This window comes from Periophthalmus magnuspinnatus, chromosome 17, assembly GCF_009829125.3.
Source record: "Periophthalmus magnuspinnatus isolate fPerMag1 chromosome 17, fPerMag1.2.pri, whole genome shotgun sequence".
NCBI lineage: Eukaryota > Metazoa > Chordata > Actinopteri > Gobiiformes > Gobiidae > Periophthalmus > Periophthalmus magnuspinnatus.
The window spans coordinates 26,262,896-26,285,799 of record NC_047142.1 but is presented as its reverse complement, the minus strand read 5'-3'; the positions used below and the strand labels follow the sequence as shown (position 1 = coordinate 26,285,799).

The following is a 22,904-nucleotide window of genomic DNA, read 5'->3' as shown; positions in this document are numbered from 1 at the left end:
TGCCAAACTAGATGTTGACAAGCCACAAAGCTTCTGGGAGAATGTCCTATGGACAGATGAGACAAAAATGGAACTTTTTGCTAAGAGACATCAGCTCTATGTTCACAGACAGAAAAATGAAGCATATCAAGAAAAGAACACTGTCCCTACTGTGAAACATGGAGGAGGCTCTGTTATGTTCTTTGCTGCATCTGGCACAGGGTGTCTTGAATCTGTGCAGGTACAATGAAATCTCAAGATTATCAAGGGATTCTAGAGAGAAATGTGCTGGCCAGTGTCAGAAAGCTTGGTCTCAGTCGCAGGTCATGGGTTTTGCAACAGGACAATGACCAAAAACACACAGCTAAAAACACTTAAGAATGGCTGGAGGAAAACATTGGACTATTCTAAAGTGGCCTTTTATGAGCCCTGACCTAAATCCTATTGAGCATTTTTGGAAGGAGCTGAAACATGTTGTCTGGAAAAGGGACCCTTCAAACCTGAGACAACTGGAGCAGTTTGGTCATGAGGAGTGGGTCAAAGTACCTGCTGAGAGGTGCAGAAGTCTCATTGACAGTTGCAGGAATCGTTTGATTGCAGTGATTCCCTCAAAAGGTTGTGCAACAAAATATTAAGTTAAGGGTACCATCATTTTTGTCCAGGCCTGTTTCATGAGTTTTTTTTTTTTTTTAAATAATTCTGTTGGAGCATGGTTGAAAAGCAGTGTCTGACTTTCATTAGTTAAATTTCATAGAATTTTTATTTATTATTACTTTTGTCAGATTCAAGTTATTTCTGTGACCATTGTGAGTTTTTCTTCCATTAACCGATGGGTAACAACAATGTTGTCCACGTGTGTAATAAAATAAGACTTGCTTGTCTGATGTGATCAGGTCTCAGGTTGTTGGGTGGGACGCTGCTGGGAGGCGCCACAGGGGGCAACAGTGGCAATAGTGCAAACGGTTATTGTGTCCTGAGGCAAGACACTTCACCCTCCTACAGTGCGAATGTAGTGTGAGTGCTTTCTGATGAAAGAACAATTGCGCCATCATGTGGTGTAAGGCCAGGCTGCAGCCAAACTGACCTCAGGTCACGTCACCGGCGACTCTCTCTCTCACTGACCGGTCCTACCCCTCTGGTGGATTTGCAGGGCTTATGCAGACTAAGAGTGACATAGATATAGACTTCATGATGAGAACATCAGCCAGCATCAACTAGACGGTTCCGCTTTTATTTTGAAGGAACTAGGAACCTTTACTCCAGCCTCACCGCGGGAGTTGGTGATCGGAGTGATGGACACAGGGAGTTCCCCGGGACCCGACCCCCGCCCAGGACTCCGGGAAGAGGCAGGAGTTGGTGCCCGGGCCCTGGGGGCTCTGGGGCCCTGGGGGCTGGTGGACTGGAGCCACAGACCATACCGGACGTGCGTCCTGCTTTGCGCTCTGAGCGCGCTGCTGTGGTGAGCATCATGACGCATCACTCCAGCTCTGCTCCTGCTCTCAGCGCTCACACCAGTCACCGTAGGCTGCTGTAATCTACTCTAGGGACTTTTATTTCTTTTAAGCTAGTTAAATCGTCACATAGGCTACCAGGCTATATTTTCTTTTTTTAATTCTAGCCTAATAATCAATAGTTTTTGGAATGTTTGGGCTAAGTAAAAAAACACAGCTTGAAAGCAGCTGTCTCTGAAACATAATCACACTGAACAGTGTATTATAGGCCTATTCAAATAAATCTGACAATAATTAGCCTTTAGCTGCTAACTCAGATAATCACATTTCTTCTTTAGTTATTTTACATTTGAAATTGTAATTTATTTTTTAAATAGTTTTTTATTTTAATTTTTTTTTTTTTTTTTATAATTTCATTGTTGGAAAAAAAATCTTCTAATTTTGTATTTTTAAATTGTAAGTTTTATATCTCCTAAAGGGCCCATATTACACTGTTCATGTGGCCACTGTTTTTTTATTATTATTATTGTTTGTTTTTTTTAATCCCACACACCTTCACTAGAACAATTTGGATGATGTCAGCCCTGAAATTGTTAATCTCTACTGAACTAAAGGTAAAAGGAGCTGTTAAGTTGAACTACCACTTCATGACATCACAAGGTGGAACAGAGCCTTTTAAGCTTTGGGGATGTAGACAGACTAATAATAAAGTGTTACTCAAACATGTGTGAATGAAACAAAACACAACTCCAGGTCTTTTTTGAGGAGGAAACAGCATTAGAACATGACTTAAAACTCACAAGAGTCACTTTTACATAATATACGACCTTTAATGTGTTCATGGTTATTCACAGTAACGGCCCATTTCATTACGTTTGTTCAGAATTTTTCTTGATGGTTATGATGATCTATTTTCAAACCTTTGCTTAATACATAGCTTGGAAGATGGAGTTAGCTATGCTAACCAGCTAGCTCTTAAATACTACAGATTTTTTACTACATTGTAACAGGCTTTCTACACCAGATATGGCCGAAGATGTTCCAGAGGAAACACAGAGAACACAGAGGAAGGACACTTGTCCTGATTGCTGTCACTCTCCTCAAACTTCCCTGACACTCACTATTGTATTTGAGTGCTCTATATCCAATGTGTCCCATTGATGTGACTGTTGCAGGCTGGTGGTGCTCGGCCCGTGTCGGAGCCTCTGTCTGCTGTGCTTCCTCCTGGCTCTAGGGGTTCTCGCTGACTATGCAGGTACCCACTGAGAACGATTGGATTTGGCCTCTTTGCGTTTATATGGTGATAAGTTTTTGTTTTGTTCGACAGGAGGCTTCTGGGCTCGTGGCGTGGTGCACGGGTGAGGTCACACGCACAGACACACCCCCCTGTTCAACTCAATCTAACAAAAGTTTGATTTTTTTGGCTTGTTCTGTTGTTGTGACGCTTCAGCCGTTCAGATTCAAGTATATACAGACCCCAGCAGACAGTAAATATGTTTGTTTCTAAAATGGTCACGTAAAGAGATGCATTGCTCAATGACACACTGGCAGTACACTGTTTCACCAGAGATGGAACCGCCAGCACAAGACGTGTTGTGAAAACAAGCCTGTGTACAGCAGACCTACAGCACGTGGAGCTTCCAGGAACAAGAACCTGAGCCAGCTCCGAGCTTAGAGGAGACGCAGAGGAGGAGGGGGGAAGAAGAGAGGGAAGAAGAGAGGAGCGGAGGAGGAGCACAGGAGAGGGGCAGCAGGGGAAATCAGAGGACGGGGGGGCAGAGGGGGAGACCAGAGGAGGAGCAGAGGAGGGGGGCAGCAGGGGAGATCAGAGGAGGGGAGGCAGAGGGGGAGACCAGAGGGGGAGACCAGAGGAGGAGCAGAGGAAGAGGTGCAGGAGGGGAGACCAGAGGAGGTGCAAAGGGGGATTAGCTTAGGGAGGCAGAGGACGGGTGCAGAGGGGGAGACCAGAAGAGGTGCAGAGGAGAGGTGCAGAGGGGGAGACCAGAGGGGGAGACCAGAGGAGGTGCAGAGGGGGAGACCAGAGGAGGTGCAGAGGGGGAGACCAGAGGGGGGAGACCAGAGGAGGTGCAGAGGGGGAGACCAGAGGGGGAGACCAGAGGAGAAAGGGAGGGGTGCAAGGGAGCAGGGCAAGGGAGCAGGGCAGAGGAGAGATGCAGAGGAGCTGTGCAGAGGGGGATTAGAGGAGGGAGGCAGAGGAGGAGCATAGGAGGGATGTAGATGAGGCAGAGCAAAGGAGAAAAAGCACAGAGAAGGAGCTCAGACTGGTGCAGAGGAGGAGCATAGCAGTAGAGGGTAGCAGAGGAGGAGGAGCACACAGGAGGAGACAAGAGGAGGGTTGCAGAGGAGGAGAAGAGGAGGATCTCAGACTTAACATTTTACTTATTCACCGCGATGAGTTCAAAAGCGAAACCAGAGCTGAGTTTTTCTGTTACTGTAACAGGCATGCTAACACGCACTTCCTGATTCTTGGACAGTGAAATACTGAAAATGCAGCCAGTACACATTATTTTGACCTCAAGAGCTGTTTATATAATATATCGGTACTGGGGCAGGCACATTTGGCTGAAATACATGACACAAAATCAGGTGCGGGCCCTTTAAGAGTAAACACGCACACGTGAAACAACACGGCTGCTAAGGGAACATAAGATGGGGTAAGAAGAGGAGATGTGGCGGGTGCGGGGCAGTTTGTCAGGGGGTGACAGAGAGGGGTGTGGGCTGGGGGGTCATGAGGGGGTTGAGTCATGGGGGCTCGAGTCATGGGGGCTCAGGGGGTGGAGGGGTGGAGGTGTCTTCTGTTGAAATCCCACTGTTATTTTTAGAACTCTTCAAATACTGCAGCGTGTCTGTGGATACAAACACTTGGTGGGAATACCGATCACAGACTGCACTTTGGATCATATTTATTTCATTTTTATTTTAAATTTGAGGTTTTTTTTCATTGGGAGTTGTCCGAGATGTTACCTGAAGATAAGGCAACACAACTAAGGTACCGCTCGAAAATATGGCTCTTATGTTTTGACAAAAAGACTTATTTGGTACAGTACTTCCTGGGCAGGTGGAGATGATTCACAAATATTTCATTTTGTTATCTTTTATAGTTTGCTTCATCCTAATTTTACTTCTTCTGATTGGTCCTCCTCACTCATATGTACAGTCACCATGGAAATGCTGGGGCTGTTGTTTTTTATTTTGTTTGATTGTTTCTGGGGGACAACAGTTGCGTTATGAGGTATAGGTTCAATCAAAGTACATCCTGTCATAGTTGGATGGGCATCCGGTGTAACTGCTGTGTTTCAGTCACATCATAACTCCACATGAGGCTGATGATTATGATCAGGCGGAACACTGGTGCGTTTTCTTTTTGGGTAGCTCTTCTGTCATCGCCTCACCCCCGACTGAGAGTATGACATCATCATTTTCTATAATCAGTGTGATGAGGTCATCAGGTCACATGGGGATGGGTGGAGGCAACAATGTATTAATTTATTTTTATTATTAATTTTTTTTCTAGAAAGTGTGTGCACAAACTTTTATTATAGGCCTACTTAAATTCATGTCATCCTTGTTGCTGTTGCTGTGGTTTATGAACCATAAACCAGTTTAAAACATGCACTGTGACTGCTAAAAGAGCAAAACCCACAGTAAAATTGCTGCGTCCTCTTTAGTATATTCAGAGATTTCAGTTCCCTGTTTAAAGGAGACATTTTGAGGACTTTTGACCACTGAAAATAATAATGTGTTAAGTGCAATGTTGCTGTTTATTGCTATAGTAACTGGTTATTTGTTACCCCTTTGAAATGGACATGGACAGGTTTTAAGAATAGTTATTCTTTAGAATGTTGTAATTGTTGTTGACTACTCCACTATTGTACAATCCATGGTTGCCTCATAACAGGAGACAGGGCAGAAGCAGAGGCTGGGCAGAGGCTGGGCAGAGGCTGGACAGAGGCTGGGCAGAGGCTGGGCAGAGGCTGGACAGAGGCTGGGCAGAGGCTGGGCAAAGGCAGAGGCTGGACAGAGGCGGAACAGAGGCTGGGCAAAGGCAGAGGCTGGACAGAGGCTGGACCGAGGCTGGACAGAGGCTGGACTGAGGCTGGGCAAAAACAGAAGCTGGGCAGAGACAGAGTCTGGCCAGAGGCAGGGCAGAGCTGTTTGTCTGTCTAACTTTAGCCCTGCGCTCACATGCCGTCAGCTGACACATCACACACAGCAGTCAACAGCCGTCGGAAAGCATGACGCCAAACTTCCACTTCCGGGTCCAACGGAATTCCCACTATGTATTTTGTTGGCAGATTTTTGTTTATTTTATTTCCAATGCTTTGTTAACACAAACAGGACAGTTTTATAGGCTATGACATTTGGAGATCATGAAAATAAAACTTTCAAATTTCCTTTAAATAGTAAAATACTTAAAGGTCCTATGTTATGCAAAATGGACTCTTGTAGCTTTAAGTCATGTTCTAATGCTGTTACCTCATCCAAGACATACCCAGAGTTGTGTTTTATTTCATTCACACATGTTTAAGTAACACTATTAGTCTGTCTACATTTCCAAAACTCAAAATGCCCTGTTCCACCTTGTGATGTCATGAAGTGGTAGTTTTCAAATTGACCAAATGATTCTAGTGAAGGTGTGTGGAGTTTAAAAACAGAGTGGGGCACTTTCTGTATTACCACATGACATCACAACTGGAATTGAACTTCAGAACTGAAGAAGTGTCTTGGATGAGCAACAAACGCCTTCACTACAACTTTATGTCTACTGACAGATTTAACTTTTGGCTTTTACTCTGGATCAGACCTGAATGACTGAGGGATTACACACATCCCTTTAAATGTGCTTTTGTTTAGAAAAACTAGAACCATTAGACATATTACAGTGGGTTACAATTTACAGGTTAAAACTAAACCAGTAGTTTAAACCTGTTTTTACTTTATTTACAGGTAAATTGTAGAATATATTGCATAAACCAGTCCTAGAAATAATGTCACCGGTGTTAATATTCATAACATTTATTATTTTAATTTAATCTGAACAAACACAGGTATATGTACATGTGCCCAGTCCTGAACTATGAGCGAAGAAGGTGTTACAGTTTGAAGTGTTCACCTCATAGTTCCTTCTCTCACTCCAGTGTTGCATCTTGGGACAGAAACAACAGTGTGGGATAGTCCCTGGCAGCTGCGAGCACCATCTGTCACCTGCTCATTTCCATGGAGATGTCATTGCTTTGCTAAGGATGTTCCATAGGAGGACTTTAAACCTTAAATCTATTTTCATGTGAAAGAGATCAGGTCTGTTTTTGATAAGGAATCATTTGGATGATTTCAGCTCTGGAATTGCCAATCTCTACTGAACTAAAGGTAAAAGGAGCTGTTGCACATGTGTGAATAAAACAAAACACCGCTCCAGTTCTGTCTTTGATGAGGAAACAACTTTAGAACGTGGCTTAATGCTCACAAGAGTCAATTTTGCATAATATAGGACCTTTAAAGGGAAGTTTATATATGAGCTCTGCTGGGTTTAAATGAAAGTACAAGCACAAAGGAAAGACACCAGAAAATGGACTTTGAAGAGCTTTGAGACACGGCTCTTACTTGCAGTAGTTTGTTGAGTGGGTTACAGTTAGATATTCTGAGTCATAGTTATTGTCCCACATTGGAGGCACCATTGCTCTGAATTTGTAATACATTTATTTGTTTGTATTTATTACTTTACGCTGATATAGAGAGTGCTTCAATGTGACTCACACCTTCACTCCTCTCTCTGCCCCTCCAGCATCACTCCATCATATCTTCTCCCTGTATACTCCCCCTCTCTCCCCGTGCGTCTGTCTCACCCCATGTGTATGTCCCTGTCTCTCTCTCCTCCCTCCCTTCCTCCCTAAACTTGCCCCCTCCCCTTCCTCCCACCCTTTCCCTCCCTCCTGCCCTTCCTTTCTTTCCTCTCACCCTTTGGACTTGTCTGGTTCTGACCCATGTGTCTGTGTCTCTGTGTTTAGGTGGGGGCTGATGCACTCAGAGGAGGACTCTTCACTCCAGCTACTGCTCAAAGAGACGTGTGCCTTCAGACAGCAGAGCCCAGGCAAGGTAAGGCTCTGCGGGCCCCGAACGCGCTCTGGGCACAGGCCAACCAGGGAATGAAGAGATTTGGGGCTGCGGCTTTAAAGAGGGGGTATTACACTTCACTTAAGTGTAACACAACATGTTTAGATCACCATGTTACCTTTTATTGTTTTGAAAATGGTAAATTTGTCAAAAACAACATATTAACATTTTTATTATTAGTAGTTGTGTTTTTGGCAGAAAGCTCTAAATTGATTTTGATAAATTTTCCATAAGAAGAAGAAAGAAAAAAAAAAAAAGCACCTCACAATAATCCTCAGGAGAAAAATAAACTACAAAACTTTTAAATATGTTTATTATTCATTTTCATTTCTTGCAAATATCAGTGTTTCTCTTTATCATACTCAACATTCTCTGCCCATCGTTGAAAATGAAGCTAGAGGGCAGGTAACAAAAATGTTATTCAGTCATGAAAGGTGCCATTTTAAGTTCAAAAGATTATTATGCAAAATGTGTTGATCTTCTGTTCATTTTTAGCCAAACCACTAGAGAGCGCTGTTACTTCTCCTTTATCACCAGTCATCAGCTGTCCTTTCGTCTTTTGTCGTTTTTGTTCATTTTCACCCATTGTCCTACTTTTATTTTCACAAACTCACTCATTCATACACCGACACTCGAGGCAAGGACCAGCCCACCCTCTCTGTTTGTTCCGCCCCAGTCCTTCCCAGGCCCCCTGACTGTGTTCTCGTTCCGTGTTACAGTTCTGTCTCCTGATGTGCAGTCTGTGCACGTTTATGGCCGTGTTGGGGCGCTACATCCCTGGCGTGGTGCTCTCCTATGCTTTAGGTGAGTACCACAGCACCTGCAGAGCTCTGGGTTCTATTCTATTCTGATTGGTTCTAACACGTTGTAAAGTGTTCTTCAGTGGTCTACTGTTTTCTGATGTGTTCCAGTGTGTTCTTATGTGTTTCAGCGTGTTATGTACTAACATGTTCTGATGTGTTCTAATGCATTCTAACGTGTTGGTTCTAAAGTGTTGTGTTCCAACGTGTTGTGTTCTAATGTCTTCCAATGTGTTCTAACGTGTTGTGTTCTGATGTGTTCTAACGTGTTGTGTTCTGATGTGTTCTAACGTGTTGTGTTCTGATGTGTTCTAACATGTTGTGTTCAGATGTGTTCTAACGTGTTGTGTTCCAATGTGTCGTGTTCTAATGTGTTCTGATGTGTTCTAAAGTGTTGTGTTCTAATGTGTTCTAACATGTTGTGTTCAGATGTGTTCTAACATGTTGTGTTCTGATGTGTTCTGATGTTTTCTAACGTGTTGTGTTCCAATGTGTCGTGTTCTAATGTGTTCTGATGTGTTCTAAAGTGTTGTGTTCTAATGTGTTTTAACTTGTTGTGTTCCAATGTGTTATGTTCTAATGTGTTCTAACGTGTTTTGTTCTAATGCGTTGTGTTCTAATGTGTTCTACTGTGTTCTGATGTGTTCTAATGTGTTGTGTTCTGATGTGTGCCAATGTGTTCTGATGTGTTGTGTTCCAATGTGTTCTGATGTGTTCTAACGTGTTGTGTTCTAATGTGTTCCGATGTGTTCTAACATGTTGTGTTCTAATGTGTTGTGTTCTAATGTGTTGTGTTCTAATGTGTTGTGTTCCAACGTGTTGTGTTCTAATGTGTTCTAATGTGTTGTGTTCTAATGTGTTGTGTTCTGATGTGTGCCAATGTGTTCTAATGTGTTGTGTTCCAATGTGTTGTGTTCTAATGTGTTCTAATGTGTTGTGTTCTGATGTGTGCCAATGTGTTCTAATGTGTTGTGTTCCAATGTGTTGTGTTCTAATGTGTTCTAATGTGTTGTGTTCTGATGTGTTCTAATGTGTTGTGTTCTGATGTGTTCTAATGTGTTGTGTTCTGATGTGTGCCAATGTGTTCTAACGTGTTGTGTTCTAATTTTCTGTGTTCCAAGTGTGAGGCGTTCTAATGTGTCACTTCTGCACTGTATTCTAATGTAATTCTGCATAGTGTTCTAATTCTTTTAATGTGATGTAATGTATTCTCATGTGTTCTAATGTTCTAATGTTCTAATGTGTCCAGTCCTGGGGTTCTTCCTCTGGCCCCTGTTGTCCTCTCTGGACCTGGGCATGTGGCTGAAGCCCGTCTTGCACAAGGTGGATGAAGGTGTCTGGAACGTTCTTCACAAAATCAAAGCTGGTCATGGTAAATATGACCTCTTCTTTTATCATGAATATTCTTACAGATAAGGCATAATCTTTACTTTTCTGGATCTGAACTGGGTTATCCTGTTGAAGACAGATTCAGCTTTTTTCAAATATTTAGTATTACTTTGTAAGTATAAACCTGTAAACTGCAGTATTGACCTAATAGTCAACGTAAAAACTTCCTGTTCAAAATGAGAATCTCTGCCTTATCAAAGTGGCATTGTGTCATAGCAAGCAGGGGATCGTTTCCCTGTTTAAAAATGTGACATTTTTTCACCTTACATGCGTGACTCAAAGTCTGAATTTATCGGAATAATTACAAGTTAGCACAAAGTAATGGGCAGAGATAAGTGAGGTGATAAGTGGGAATCGATGGAGCGGTCAAGCGCCCCCATGTTCACTTCCTGTTTGGAATGTCCTTACAATTTATGTTCAGAGCTGATTGTACATAACATGTCCACTTTAAAGTTTAAATGGCACTGAAAGATTAATCAAAATTATTATTGTTTTATTCTGTGTAAAAGGTGCTAACCCTGTAGTTTAGACCTCTACAAACATGTTCTCAATCCTCTTCTCATGGACGTTAAAGCTTTTAGATGCTTTGTTTGTGTCTCCAGTGCGACTTATCTCCCAGCCTCCACAGCCCCACACAGAGACTCGACCTGTGGACTCAGACCTTTCCTCCATGACGCCCAAGGTTTGTCCCTGATGTGACGATATGAAGTCTGAAGCAGCACATATCTGAGAAGTGTAATGTTTAGGTGTATAATGTGTAATCATACACTTCTGGCACAGGGTGTACAGTTATGTAAGAATTACTGTAGAACTACAGTGGATCTACAGTAGGACAATAGCAGAACTACAGTAGAACTAAAGCAGAACTACAGTAGTACTATAGCAGAACTATAGTGGGACTACAGAACTATAGTAGGACTAGAATAGAACTACAGTAGGACTATAGCAGAACTATAGTAGAACTGTATCAGAACTATAGTAGGACTATAGTGGAACTACAGTAGAACTATAGCAGGACTACAGCAAGACTAAAGCAGAACTACAGTAGGACTACATCTGAACTACAAAGGGATTACAGTAGGACTATAGCAGAACTAAAGTAGTTTATAACAGATGCAGTAGGACCTACTGTATCTGCTATTAGGTCTGCCATAGTCCTACTGAGTAAGACTATGGCAGACCTAATAGCAGATGCGGTAGAACTACAGCAGACCTAATAGCAGATGCCGTAGGACTATTAGGCAAACCTAATAGCAGATGCTCTAGGACTGTGGCACAACTACAGCAGAACTACAGCAGGACTATGACAGACCTATATTAACCTATGCAGTAGGACCGTGCCAAACCTAATAGCAGATGCAGTGGAACTACTGAAAGACTACAGCAGGACCACAGTAGGACTATAGATTAGACTACAGCAGGGCTTTTTCCTGACCATGCTTTTCTGTCCCTGCAGCTGGACTCTACGCTGTGTAAGGAACTGTGTGTGTCGGACACTGAGCCATCAGACCTGAGCTGGACAGACGGACTCTTCACCCTGTCAGAGGGACACACCCCCCACTCAGAGGGACACACCCCCTTCACTGACCAATCAGAAGGTTCAACACACTCACACTATACTGCACTGGGTTTGATGTATTTACCTGATAGTAAGAATAGTGTGACCGCTGAGAAAGGATGGGCACGTCTCAGGCTGAAAGGATTTGTGCTTAGTTATGTGCATGTCACACATGTCATCTAGTTGTAGCAGTAGCAATAGTAGTAGTAATAGTTGCAGTGCTCATTAAACCCCCATGGTAAAATTTCTGATGCTGTCCCCTTGCCCCATCCATGATAATACATAGTCTCGTAAAGGGTACTTTGGCCAAGACCTTTTGAAGCGTTAGACCATTCATTAAATTATATTATTTCGAAATTGACTTTGTAGCATCTCTGTCTGAAAGGAGAGAGGTCCGGGGTTTACCCAGGAAATTTTAAACAAAAGTACTTTATTGAAATCTGGGGTATATTAGTGTTATCCTGTGTTGTTCACATGCTGAAGATCACTTGAGATTAAATCCTGTTAGTATTTCTCTGTGGAGCCCCAGCCCTCTGCTCCCTCCCTGTGCTCCAACCCCGCAGAAGTAAGAGAGAGAAATGTGTCATACTTTGACATGGTAATTTGCGCTGTTAAATCTGCAGATGTATTACTTTATCTTCTTTATCTTTATCATTATCTTTTGCTTGTAATTCCATGAAGAGGTGCATTGACCAAAAATAAAGACTGGCTAAAAAATTGCAGGATATAGAACATCTTCCTCAGTCTTTGATTTAATGCTAAATGATGTTCAGGGCTCCATCCGAATTGATTAAATGCAGCCAGGAAGCTCCTTTCCTTATCACTGACGCGGGTGTTTGTGATCATCAGCGATGACAATTCATTTAGTAAAATTATAGAATTCAGCAGATTATCAATTAAAATCTTCTACATAAATAAACTCAATTTTACAACATATTAAGCATAACTACTATAGAGGCACATCAGTCTGTTTGATATTATAATGTGTTTAATGCAGCTTTGAGCACATTACATTTTACAGACATTAAACTTAAAATCACTTGGCTCATTGGCATAAACTATAAGTGATGAAAAAACAGCTCGCCGGACTGTCAGACTGAAGGACAGGACTCAGTCTGTAATATAGTCTGTCACAGAGAATAACTATATAATATATTTCACATAGGGGACGTGCGCTGCTGATTTTGGAGAAATGTATTCTAACCTACTGCGTGCTTGTACTTATATGGCGTTGGAGGTGGTTCCTGTGTAAGATCATTATGACCACACCCTGAAATGCACGTAAATTTGTTTAACAATTTTTAATCCCAAATATGTCCTGATGATACTGCCTCAGTTCGGAGTCTATTGGTTAAAAACCCTAGGATAGAAGTTTGTTGGGACTATAAGTCGCAACTTTTTTCCCACGCTTTGAACCCTGTGGTTTATACAACTGTGCGCCTAATTTCAGATTATGAGCTGAAGAATACACTAGTTTTGATTTTGAACTGTCATTTTGCGTATCATGCACACACCCTCATCATGGACACATGAAGAAATGCAAATGATGAGATTAAAGCAATGGATTAAAGCATAAAAGAAGGGAATAGAGCCACTGCACGCATGTTTAACCTCAAAGAAAGAAACAGAGCCACTGTATGTAAACTCAGCATAAAATAAGGAAATGGAGCCAGTGCATGCAAGTATGACCATCAAAGAAGGAAATAGATCCATTGCAATTAAGCTTGGCATTAAGAAATCGATGGTGCGTCGTTGGAGGCGGAAGGAAGCACCAGGAAGAACTTAGTCAATGTAAAAAGAGGACAAAAGCTTTCAGAGGAAATAAAAGCAGATGGCCCGTGTTGATGCTGTTTTATTTTCTAAACATGCAGGGATGTTCATCCTGTGTTGATGGTGTGTTGGTGCCAATTTTCAAGCACAGTTTGAAAAAAAGTGTGTCTTAAATTAAAATTCAAAAAAACCTTTGTGTACTGTCTTTCTGTGTAAATATCTCATGTTACAACGTGAAAACCTGCAGCTTGTATTCAAGTGCAGTTTATATATGTGCAACACATATTTTCTTTTAAAATTTAGCTGGTGCGGCCTATGTTCAGGTGTGCTCAATAATCTGAAATTTATGGTAATTAGATTTAAAACAGCTACAAAAAGACCTGTGCTAAAGGAGTATCAACACAGATCAACAGTGGCATAACAATGAACTTGCGTGTACGCCTCCCCGCAGTCACTGGAGGACCAGCATTACACCAGCAGATGTGACATTTCTCCGATAAACGATCATCCTTAAGAGATATAAACAGAAAATCATAGTTTCTCACCCGACACTGACTTGATCTTGCACCGTCGTATTTCTAGTGATGGCAACTTATATGTTGAGCTGATATGCTTAGCAAATCTGACCGTGCCAGCTGTTTCCTGTTTATCGATGCACGCCACTCCCTCAAAATAAAAAATAAAAAATTACATTTGCATCTGTAATGCAACTAGCACTAGCAAACTCCAGTGCATTAAACCAAGAGTGGCTAAAATGCACTGTAGAGGTGCATTAATGAAACAGATTTAAAAAATTGACGATCAACCGGAATTAGTTTAGTGTTTACACTAGCTTTAGCTTTAGCCTCGTTTCACATCACCGCAAACTTGGAATCTCAATGTTTTTTGTGAGTCACTGAGATCAGCCTTGTGAGAGTATAATTCAGATACGATTTAAATTTTATTTAAGAAGTTAATTAGATACATTGAGCCATCGCGGTGCATGGAAAGGCAACTTGACTGGAGTTGCTGCTGGTCCTCCAATGGCTGCGCGAGGGCGTGACTAGTAGCACAGTGTGTTCAGATTGACACTGTGCACAAAGAAGAGTATTCCTGCCGGGCCACTGCATATTTGAGTTATGCATGATTTAACACTTCCAAAAATGACTTTTTTGAATGTAACCCCGTAGGGTTTAGGGTGCAGTCATAATATATTTTTTTACTTGTCTTAACATGAGCAATGGTTGTAACAAATTTCATTACGGTCTTTCATTGTCGTAATGTATTTGGATTTTTGAGATGGCGCTATTGAGCCATTTTGAAAGGTACATTTTTTTGCCAATCTTGAATTGTGGGTCCAATAAAATTGAGTTTTCATTAACATTAAGGGGGTTAAAAATGGCCTTTTGATCTGGCCAAAAAAAAAATTAAAAAAAAAATTAAAGCTACAAGGGGTGATAAAGGCCCTCGCCATCCCTTGCGACCACGGTGTACACGCCAACGTGAATATCCTTGCTCTTGTCAGCGCTTTCATTGACCCTCCCCCCAGAACATCGTCTAAATCTTACTACTTCATTCATTCCAATGAGACCACTTCTGACATTGTCACACCTGCATGGTTGGAAACATAGGTGTGTCCTCATTGGCTTTTTTATTCAGTATGTGTGGAAGATGTGTGTCAAATTTCAATGGTCTATGACTGTAGCGGCTTCCCTAAGCAAACCTTGAGCGCAGCAGAGAGAATAGAACATGGATGGACTTAACAGGTTATGGCATAATAAGTAAATGGAAACAAAGCTAGCGGTCAACAAAAATTACGGCTATCCAGCCCTGACTCAGGAGACCGTGCCCCAAGCAAGTGTCGCCTTTTCAAACATATGTGCACGCGCACCTGCCCATGTGAGCCCCGCCCCCTTGGCTCTCAACCAATCACACACACAAGCAGCAAACACACTGTGCACCCCTCTACCTGTCCCCTACAATGAAAAATACATTTTTTTCATCCCGGTTAAACAAAACCCATGTATTTATATGACAAATGTTGGCCGTTACCATGGCAACATGATTGAAAATAGAGGTAAGTCCTCATTGGCTTTTTGGTTCAGTATGGCAAGACAGATCCAGTCCATGCCAAATTTCAAATGTTTCTTATAAAGTAATTTTTTTGATCAAAATTTCAAGGGGGCGCTGTGGAACAGTTTACTGTCTCAGCATTGTAAATATGTCATTGCATTCAGAACATAATTTTGCACAAAATGTGTATTAATGCCAGGCTATAGCACACTGCATGTTTGAGTTAAGTGCGATTTAGTATATGTTAAAATGTCTGTTTATTTATTTATTTGGGACAGTGCATGCTAATGAACAGACATGATACAACATGAATGTAAACACACCAGATTACAGCCAGAGGATCATTTCCATCTGTTGTCCCAAGGGCTGGGGTCATAAAGGGGCCAAAACAAAAATTGCACACTACACACTGCACAGTTCCCATAATTGCACATTATACTCCTGCACAGTCAGTTTGGCCCATTCAAGACAATTACATTTTATACACACTCCCTTCATATTTTGCCCATACATGCAAATATGTCTCTATAAAAGTTGAATCACATTGTCGCTATAGATGATGCATATTTGGTTTGACCATAACCAGTTTTTCATTTGAGCTTTAAAAGAACTGTACATGGGACATTCAGGGTTAGAGACTATTCCACAGATTCACACCTTGGACAGAAAACACATTCTGACCAAAGGTGGTCCGTCTGTGGGGGGTCACAGGTCACCTCTGGTGGTGGCTCATGTGGTCTTACTAAATTGTCTCCATAGTTAATGTACTTCTTTAATGGTGGTGCTGTGAATGTAGGACCTTATAAATTAGGTAAACTCTTTTAAGGTTGACCATGTTGAAGTCCAATAGTCTTTTGATAATATGCTTTTTCAAAACGACAGTGGTGGTGGGAAATCAGTTTATTTTAATTATTTTTAGGCCTCTTTTATAGAGATTTTCAATGGTTTTATGTGTTATGGGGCAGGCAAGAGACCAAGTAGTCAATATGAGAGGTAATCATAGAGGAGAAATAAGTTTTAGCAGCACTCATGTTGAAGTTATTCAGGATATGACACAAATTCTGATAACTGAATTGAATTACCTGGGACACTTTTTTTTTTTTTTTTTTTTACATAACTTTTGAAGGACAATGTTGGGTCTAGGATAACTCCAAGGTATTTAAATTCTGGGACCAGATCAAGTTCTACTCCATTAAGAAAGACATTTGATTGCTTTAGTTCAGTGTGACATTTTGAGAAGTACTTGCAGACCGTTTTTGTGGTGTTTGACAGGAGGCACTAGTCCTTAAGCCAGTTATGCACCGATGATAAGGCAGATGTATGTGAGGTCATCAGCAGCTTGCTGAACGTTTTTGTCTTGAGTGAAGATAAGTGCATCATCCGCGTGCATCTGTGAGACATTTGGACAAGCATTTGGTAAGTTATTGATACAGAGGAATAATAAAATCGGCCCAAGGATTGACGCTTACTCCAACATCCCAATCTAAACATGAACATTTTACACCATCAACTACCACATACTGTTTCCTGTGGGACAGATATGTAAACCACTGACGAGTTTGACTGGAGATGTTAAACCAACTCAAGTCGAAGTCGAAGGCTTTCTTAAAGTCTAAGAAGACAGCCCCGGCACAGGGACTCTTATCAAGCAAGCTCTTTATGTTTTCTGTTAACATACACAGGGCAGTGTCTGTGGAGTGATGGTACGAAAGCCAAACTGCAGTGGATGTAATGAGGGTTTGGTGTTTTCTAGGTGAGCAGTGAGAAGTTTGACCACCCACTTTATCTATTTTTGATATAACAGGAAGTATGCTAAGGAAATAGGTTTAATAATGAAGTTATTTACGTGTAGCTCCATTGTCTTTTTATTTTAGTTTGATTGATGGACAAACAGTTTTTTTAGCTGTAGTCAAATAATTTTACCATGACCTTTTGCATTTTCTATTACATTTATAAAGAAGTTAGCTTTGGCCTGTCTTAGACTTGCAGTTATTTTATTTCACATATGAGTAACTGTCTGTCTATGATTAGACCTGTTTTCAGAAATTGTTTCAACAACTGGCTTTGACCACATTTTTGTCATTGATTCCTGGGTATAAATTAATTTAGAGATCTGTTAATATATGGACTTGTAAAATCATTAGTGATCCTTGACCCAGTGAGTTTCCTAGAGAATAATGTAAAATTGTGATCTGAAATACCAGTCAGAAGGTTATATGACTTGATTATCCATTCAGGCTTGTTACTGAGAAGCAAATCTGTTTTGGTTTTTGAATGTCTTGTGCTTCTTGTAGGTTGAGAAAAATTGAGTGTCCATAGTACACTTAAGTGTTTTTCTGTCCTTTTTACAGTCCCAATTCACATTAAAATCACCAATCACAATTATTTCATTGGACTTGTTTTGTTTAATGTGGTACTGAATTACTGCCTGCAATTGTTCACAGAAGTTCATTTTTGCTGAGGGAGGATGATACAGACAAATCAGAGTAAAAACCATCTCCAGAGAAAGAAAGACGGTCTCTATTTCGACCTCTTTTGGTGCACTAAGTTGGAAGCATTCTAAGTGATTTTTTACATAAAGCAACACGCCCCCTCCTTTCCCCCGATTCTATCCCTTCTAAACATCTTTTAGTTTGCAAAAACAACTCCAGAATCAGGAGATGAGCTTGTGAGCCAGGAGGTTTCAGATAGTCCTAAAATATCGATGTTTGAGTCACTTAATATGTGATCCAGTTGCTCACACTTGGAAAGCATCCTGCGAATGTCTATATGAGCACACAGAAGCTCCTTCAGTTTATTGCCACAGGCCCAGATGAATTTAGCCTGATTAAGTGTCTTTAGAATCTTTGTCTCGCTGTCCCTTCTCATTACATGGTTTCTTGTTTTTTTTTTTTTTTAGCTGTACAGTGATTTAATTGAAGTGTTTGCAATACGAGCTAATTAGGCTCTCATCAGACATTGGCGTCAAGTCAGCTGTCACGTGCTCCCTGGTGCGTGTTGTTGTTTTTATCCTCTTAGCTGCTCCGCTAGCCACCCTAGCCACAGCCGTCACGTTGTGCTCCAGTTCCTCAATGAATGGACCCGCTGGGGATCAATGGTGAAGACACAATTGAGGCGGTGGTTTTATCCATGGTAGAAAGCGACATCATCGTCACTCCATGGGTCCCACTGAGCACCAGTGGCACCCATGGAGCCATGTTAGAGGAGTCACACAGGTCGATAGATGCGGGTGACACATGGCTTGCTGGGTAAAGAATCCGTACCAGCTCATCACAGCCCACAGGTGATTCTGTAGCGGCACTGTGGTGGCCAGGGAGGCTGTTTTCAACTTCCCTGGTGGTGATGATTGGGGGTTCATATTCAGTCAGTCTTTTGGGAGGTGGAAACATCTGCCATCTGCCTAAAAGTAGGCAGATGGCAATTACAAGCGTGCAGCTTTGTGGTATTTTCAATGTGCTTGTGCTACTTTTACTGCTGTTGGTGGAGCAGTAAAAGAGAAATGGAAAAACAAAAGTAGCACCCGCAGCGTGTCTCCCAAATCCAAAATGTTTGCAGCATTGATTATGTTTGGAGCTTATTTGTCACATGCTCCCTTGTTATTTTTAGCTCCATTGTAGTTATTGCAGTGTAGTAAGAGAAGACCAGTGTTGTTTAGACTGCATTTTAAAGTGTCCAGATGTAAAACATAGACAAGAAGTGCCACAACAACTCCTGTTTTACCTGCCGCTGCCATCTTCTCTTTCTCGGGGTCTTCAGTCACAATTAGAGGTCATCGTGTTCTGATTTTTGAACCTTGGTCACTGGCTTGTCGGGCCATATTTACTACTTCATTTTTGCCATATATAAGGCTCCGGACACAGTTTTAATTAGTCCCTCTCCAGGACCTAGCTTCTAGCTACTAGCTAACTAGCATCGGCTCTAATCTGGTGTAAAGCATCTATTAATATTTTTTTGCACACTGTCCCTTCAAATAAACTAATAAACTAAACAAAACCTTGTCCCAGGCTTGGGCTTAATAATAATAATAATGAAAGCTGCACGCGGCGATAAAGACCCCTGTCACCCCTTGTGGCCTTGGGGTAAACGCCACCTAGACGATCTTGCCTCTCGTCCCCACTTTCCTCCCCCCTCCCCCCAAAGTCAGCGTCTGTTTATTACAACTCCATTCTTTCCAATGAGACATTTTTTGACATTGCAACATCTGCATGTTTGGAGATAGAGGTACGCCCTTATTGGCTTTTTTGTTTAGTATGTACAATAAGGCTCTGCTGACTCGCCCCCCTCGCACATTCGTGCTCGGGTCCTGATAATGATAATGATAATAATAATAATAATAATAATAATAATAATAATAATAATAATAATAATAATAATAATAATAATAATAATAATACACTTTTAATGCACTTGACAGGTTTGGCAAAGCCTCTCAAAGTGCGACACTCTAGCGACACCAATCATTCACACACACACCTTTACTACTAGGCAATGTGGGTAAAGTGTTTTTCATAAGGACACAACGACAGAACTTGGTGCAAACAGCAATCAATCCTCTGATCTTTGGGTTGGGGGACCACTGCTCTATCCACTGAGCCACTGTCAGTTCATGTTTGTGCATGGGGCATTACATGTACGGTTCAACAACATTGCATAGACATTTCATCATCTTTTTTGTTCCATTTATAATATTATGTCATTTTAAATAAATTTTGCAATTTAAAATAAACAAAATGTGAAATAATAATCTATGTGTGTCATAGATTAGAATTAAGTACTAGAAAAAGCATATGTATTCTTTAAAAAGTGACAGAACACCAACATTGCATGTTCCCATTTGTATTCATTTTGAGTCAGTTCATATAGTACACATTTCATTTGCTTTCCAGAGCTGGACAGAGAAGATTTCCCTTCATTGGACAATGGCCACATGACAAATGGAACTAGCGACGAGGAGGACCTGTACCCTGCTATCCCCGCCCCGCAGCCTGATCAGCCAATCACAGCTCTGTACTCAGACGCCATCAGCATGTCAGAGCTGGGAGGGCATCTGGTCTCCGCTCTTATCCAGGAGAGGCTGGAGTCCGCTCTGGCCCCCGCCCTCCCCCTCCTCGTCCCGGGGCAGGAGAGCACCAGAGCGGGGGAGAAGATGGCGTTGGAGGATTCAGACAGTGACGTGGAAGACTTTGAGCTGTTGGATCAGTCTGAGCTGGAGCAGTGTGAGGCCGAACTCGGTCTGATTCAGGAGCAGAGTCCAGAGCACAGCCTTAGACACACGACCCCTGGGTTCATCTCCAAACTCCTCCGACGCCACTAACACCAACCCTTTCAACATCATGCAGGATTCAAAATGGACTGTTTTGAATTATTAGGCATATTAAAGGGCCTGTACCTGATTTTAAAGGACCCAGCCATGTTATAATGTTGTTTCCTCTGTAAAAAAAAAAAAAAAAAAGAGTTGTGTTTTGTTTATCTCAGACATTCAGACATGTTTGAGTAACCCTTTATTATGAGCATTTCTGCATTTCTAAAGCTCAAAATGCTCTGCTCCACCTTGTGATGTCATGAAGTGGTAGTTTTCAAGTTAACTGCTCCAGGCATGTTTGTGATTTGGAACCAACATTATAATATAGATCAGAAAATACATAATATAGGCCCTTTAATGTATTCTTGTCAAGATAAATGCTCTGACCTCATTATCATACATTGCAGTGTAAAAGCTGCTAAATAAGAAAATAAATAACACTGTTAAACAGAATCTATTCATTTAACTACAGACAGGGTCACCTTTTTCACCTAATCTGGCACATTGTTACTGAGACTCATGGACAACCATTGGAGAATAATAAGGAAACAGCAGCATGACACTGTTGTGTCATGGTGCAAAAATACTAAAACATGTTCCTGACTCACGGTTTGAAATCAGGTACAGGGCCTTTAAAGCTGTACAATCAAAAAAGTACCTGGACTTGTACTTTTTTTTAAATCTCAAAACACCTGTCACTTCTGTCATTTTAAAGGGCCTATATACTATCCATTGTACCCATAGTCTTGGTATTTCCTTTGGTGCACTTTGGTGCAAGAAAAAATGTGTCTAGAGAAAAGCACTGTCTCGATTATGACATGTAGTTACAAAAAGTGCCACTAGATAGCGATGACAGCCTGTAGCTGAGGAAGTATTGAAATTGTGTGTAAGTTAAAATGATTCTAATTCTACATTCGCAATTTGAGCAGAACTGACCTGACCAAGTTTGGTGACGGTTTCTGCACTATAAAAAGACACAAGAATGACGCAAAACTTTTTTTAGATCATTTTGAATAATATAAATCCTAAGACTTTCAAGAGACTTGTTCATTTCTGCTCATACGATCCCTGCTAATTAGCTCACCATGTTTACGGCTAATATACCCTCAGACCTACCAGTCCAAAGTAGTTTACAAAGTCTGAGTTGTGCTTATTTTAAGACCTTAAAATCAAAACTAACAATTGGGGGCCATTCATACAAGGAGGAACTGCTTAAATACACAAATGCTTTTTGGCAAATATTTATGTAACCAGCCGAAGCCTTTTCCCATCACCACTGATTGCTTTAGAGTTTAATGACCTTCATTAAGGCATGTTTATCTGTATGCTTTCACAATATTAGGCTACACTGAGTTCTTTTGTCACTGTGGTTACTCTTTTTTGCCAGCAGAGGCCGCACACAATATAATAAAAACAGTATCTGTGCAGTGAAACGCATGTATTCATGTATTTCCTTTCAGAGAATGTGTGTACATTACAGATTGTCTCTATTTATTACGATTTTAACTACACTTGTGCCTGTGCTGTCCCTGGGGATGGCACCTGTTAGCGCTATTAGGCAGTGAAGCTCCTGGACCAGTGGTGGACCAGAGACTAAAGGAGAATACAAAGTAGTATGTTGTTGTGTTCCTTTTTCATTTTTAAATAAAAGTTTGAAATAAAAACATGTGAAGGCTTTTCTCTGTTCTAATCTCATTTAGTTGATAAAGGTTTTACATGTACCCATACACTATAATATAAAATATAGACCTCGGCCTATGTCTATGTCTATGGAGTGAACATGCAAACTCCTCACACTGTCCCGTCACCGTGTACCCAGTGGCTATTTCACAAACCCTTATCATCACATCTCCTCATGCCCAGGCCTCTGCTGGAGACAGTGGATCACACAAAATCCCTGTGAGACAGAGATACGTCCCCACAGTACCATCAACATCAGGGTTAACTATTTTCATTCATGTTGGTCAATAGAACCTGCATTATGTAATGCCACTACAGGTATGTAACATAACTATGAGTTTCAGAATGATTAAAAAAACAAATGGGATATTTTAAAACAAAATGCTGCATTTTTTGAATGATGAAAAACCCTCAAAAAAGATATAAACCATGAATGATGTATTTACACAGGATTGTATGCACGCGAAATGTCCACTAGAGGTCAGGGTGACTCCAGATGATGTGATGTGGTACAAGATCGTTTTGTCGCTTTCATGGCTTTCAGTCATCACACATAGCTGTACAATAAAAATTATATTGAAAATTGCATACATACAGACACTCATACACACACACACACCCCCCCCCCCCCCCCCCCCCACACACACACACACACACACACACAAATACCCCCCCCAACACACACACATACAGACATACAAGGAAAGTTTATTTGTATAGCACAATTCAAAGTAATTCAAAGTGCTTTACAGAATAAGAAGGACATTAAAATCACACAAATCAAAACATAA

General features: G+C 41.3%; 1 protein-coding gene across 1 annotated transcript; it reads left to right on the top strand.

Annotated features, from left to right (window-relative positions):
* Positions 1–1,257: 1,257 nt before the first annotated feature.
* Positions 1,258–21,944, top strand: retreg1 (reticulophagy regulator 1). The gene is made up of 9 exons (XM_055228695.1): positions 1,258–1,438; positions 2,606–2,685; positions 2,758–2,788; positions 7,457–7,544; positions 8,282–8,366; positions 9,612–9,734; positions 10,354–10,433; positions 11,208–11,349; positions 20,018–21,944. Exons 1-9 carry the CDS (start codon positions 1,272–1,274, stop codon positions 20,443–20,445), a joined length of 1,224 nt encoding a protein of 407 aa, XP_055084670.1. The 5' UTR covers positions 1,258–1,271; the 3' UTR covers positions 20,446–21,944.
* Positions 21,945–22,904: the final 960 nt, after the last annotated feature.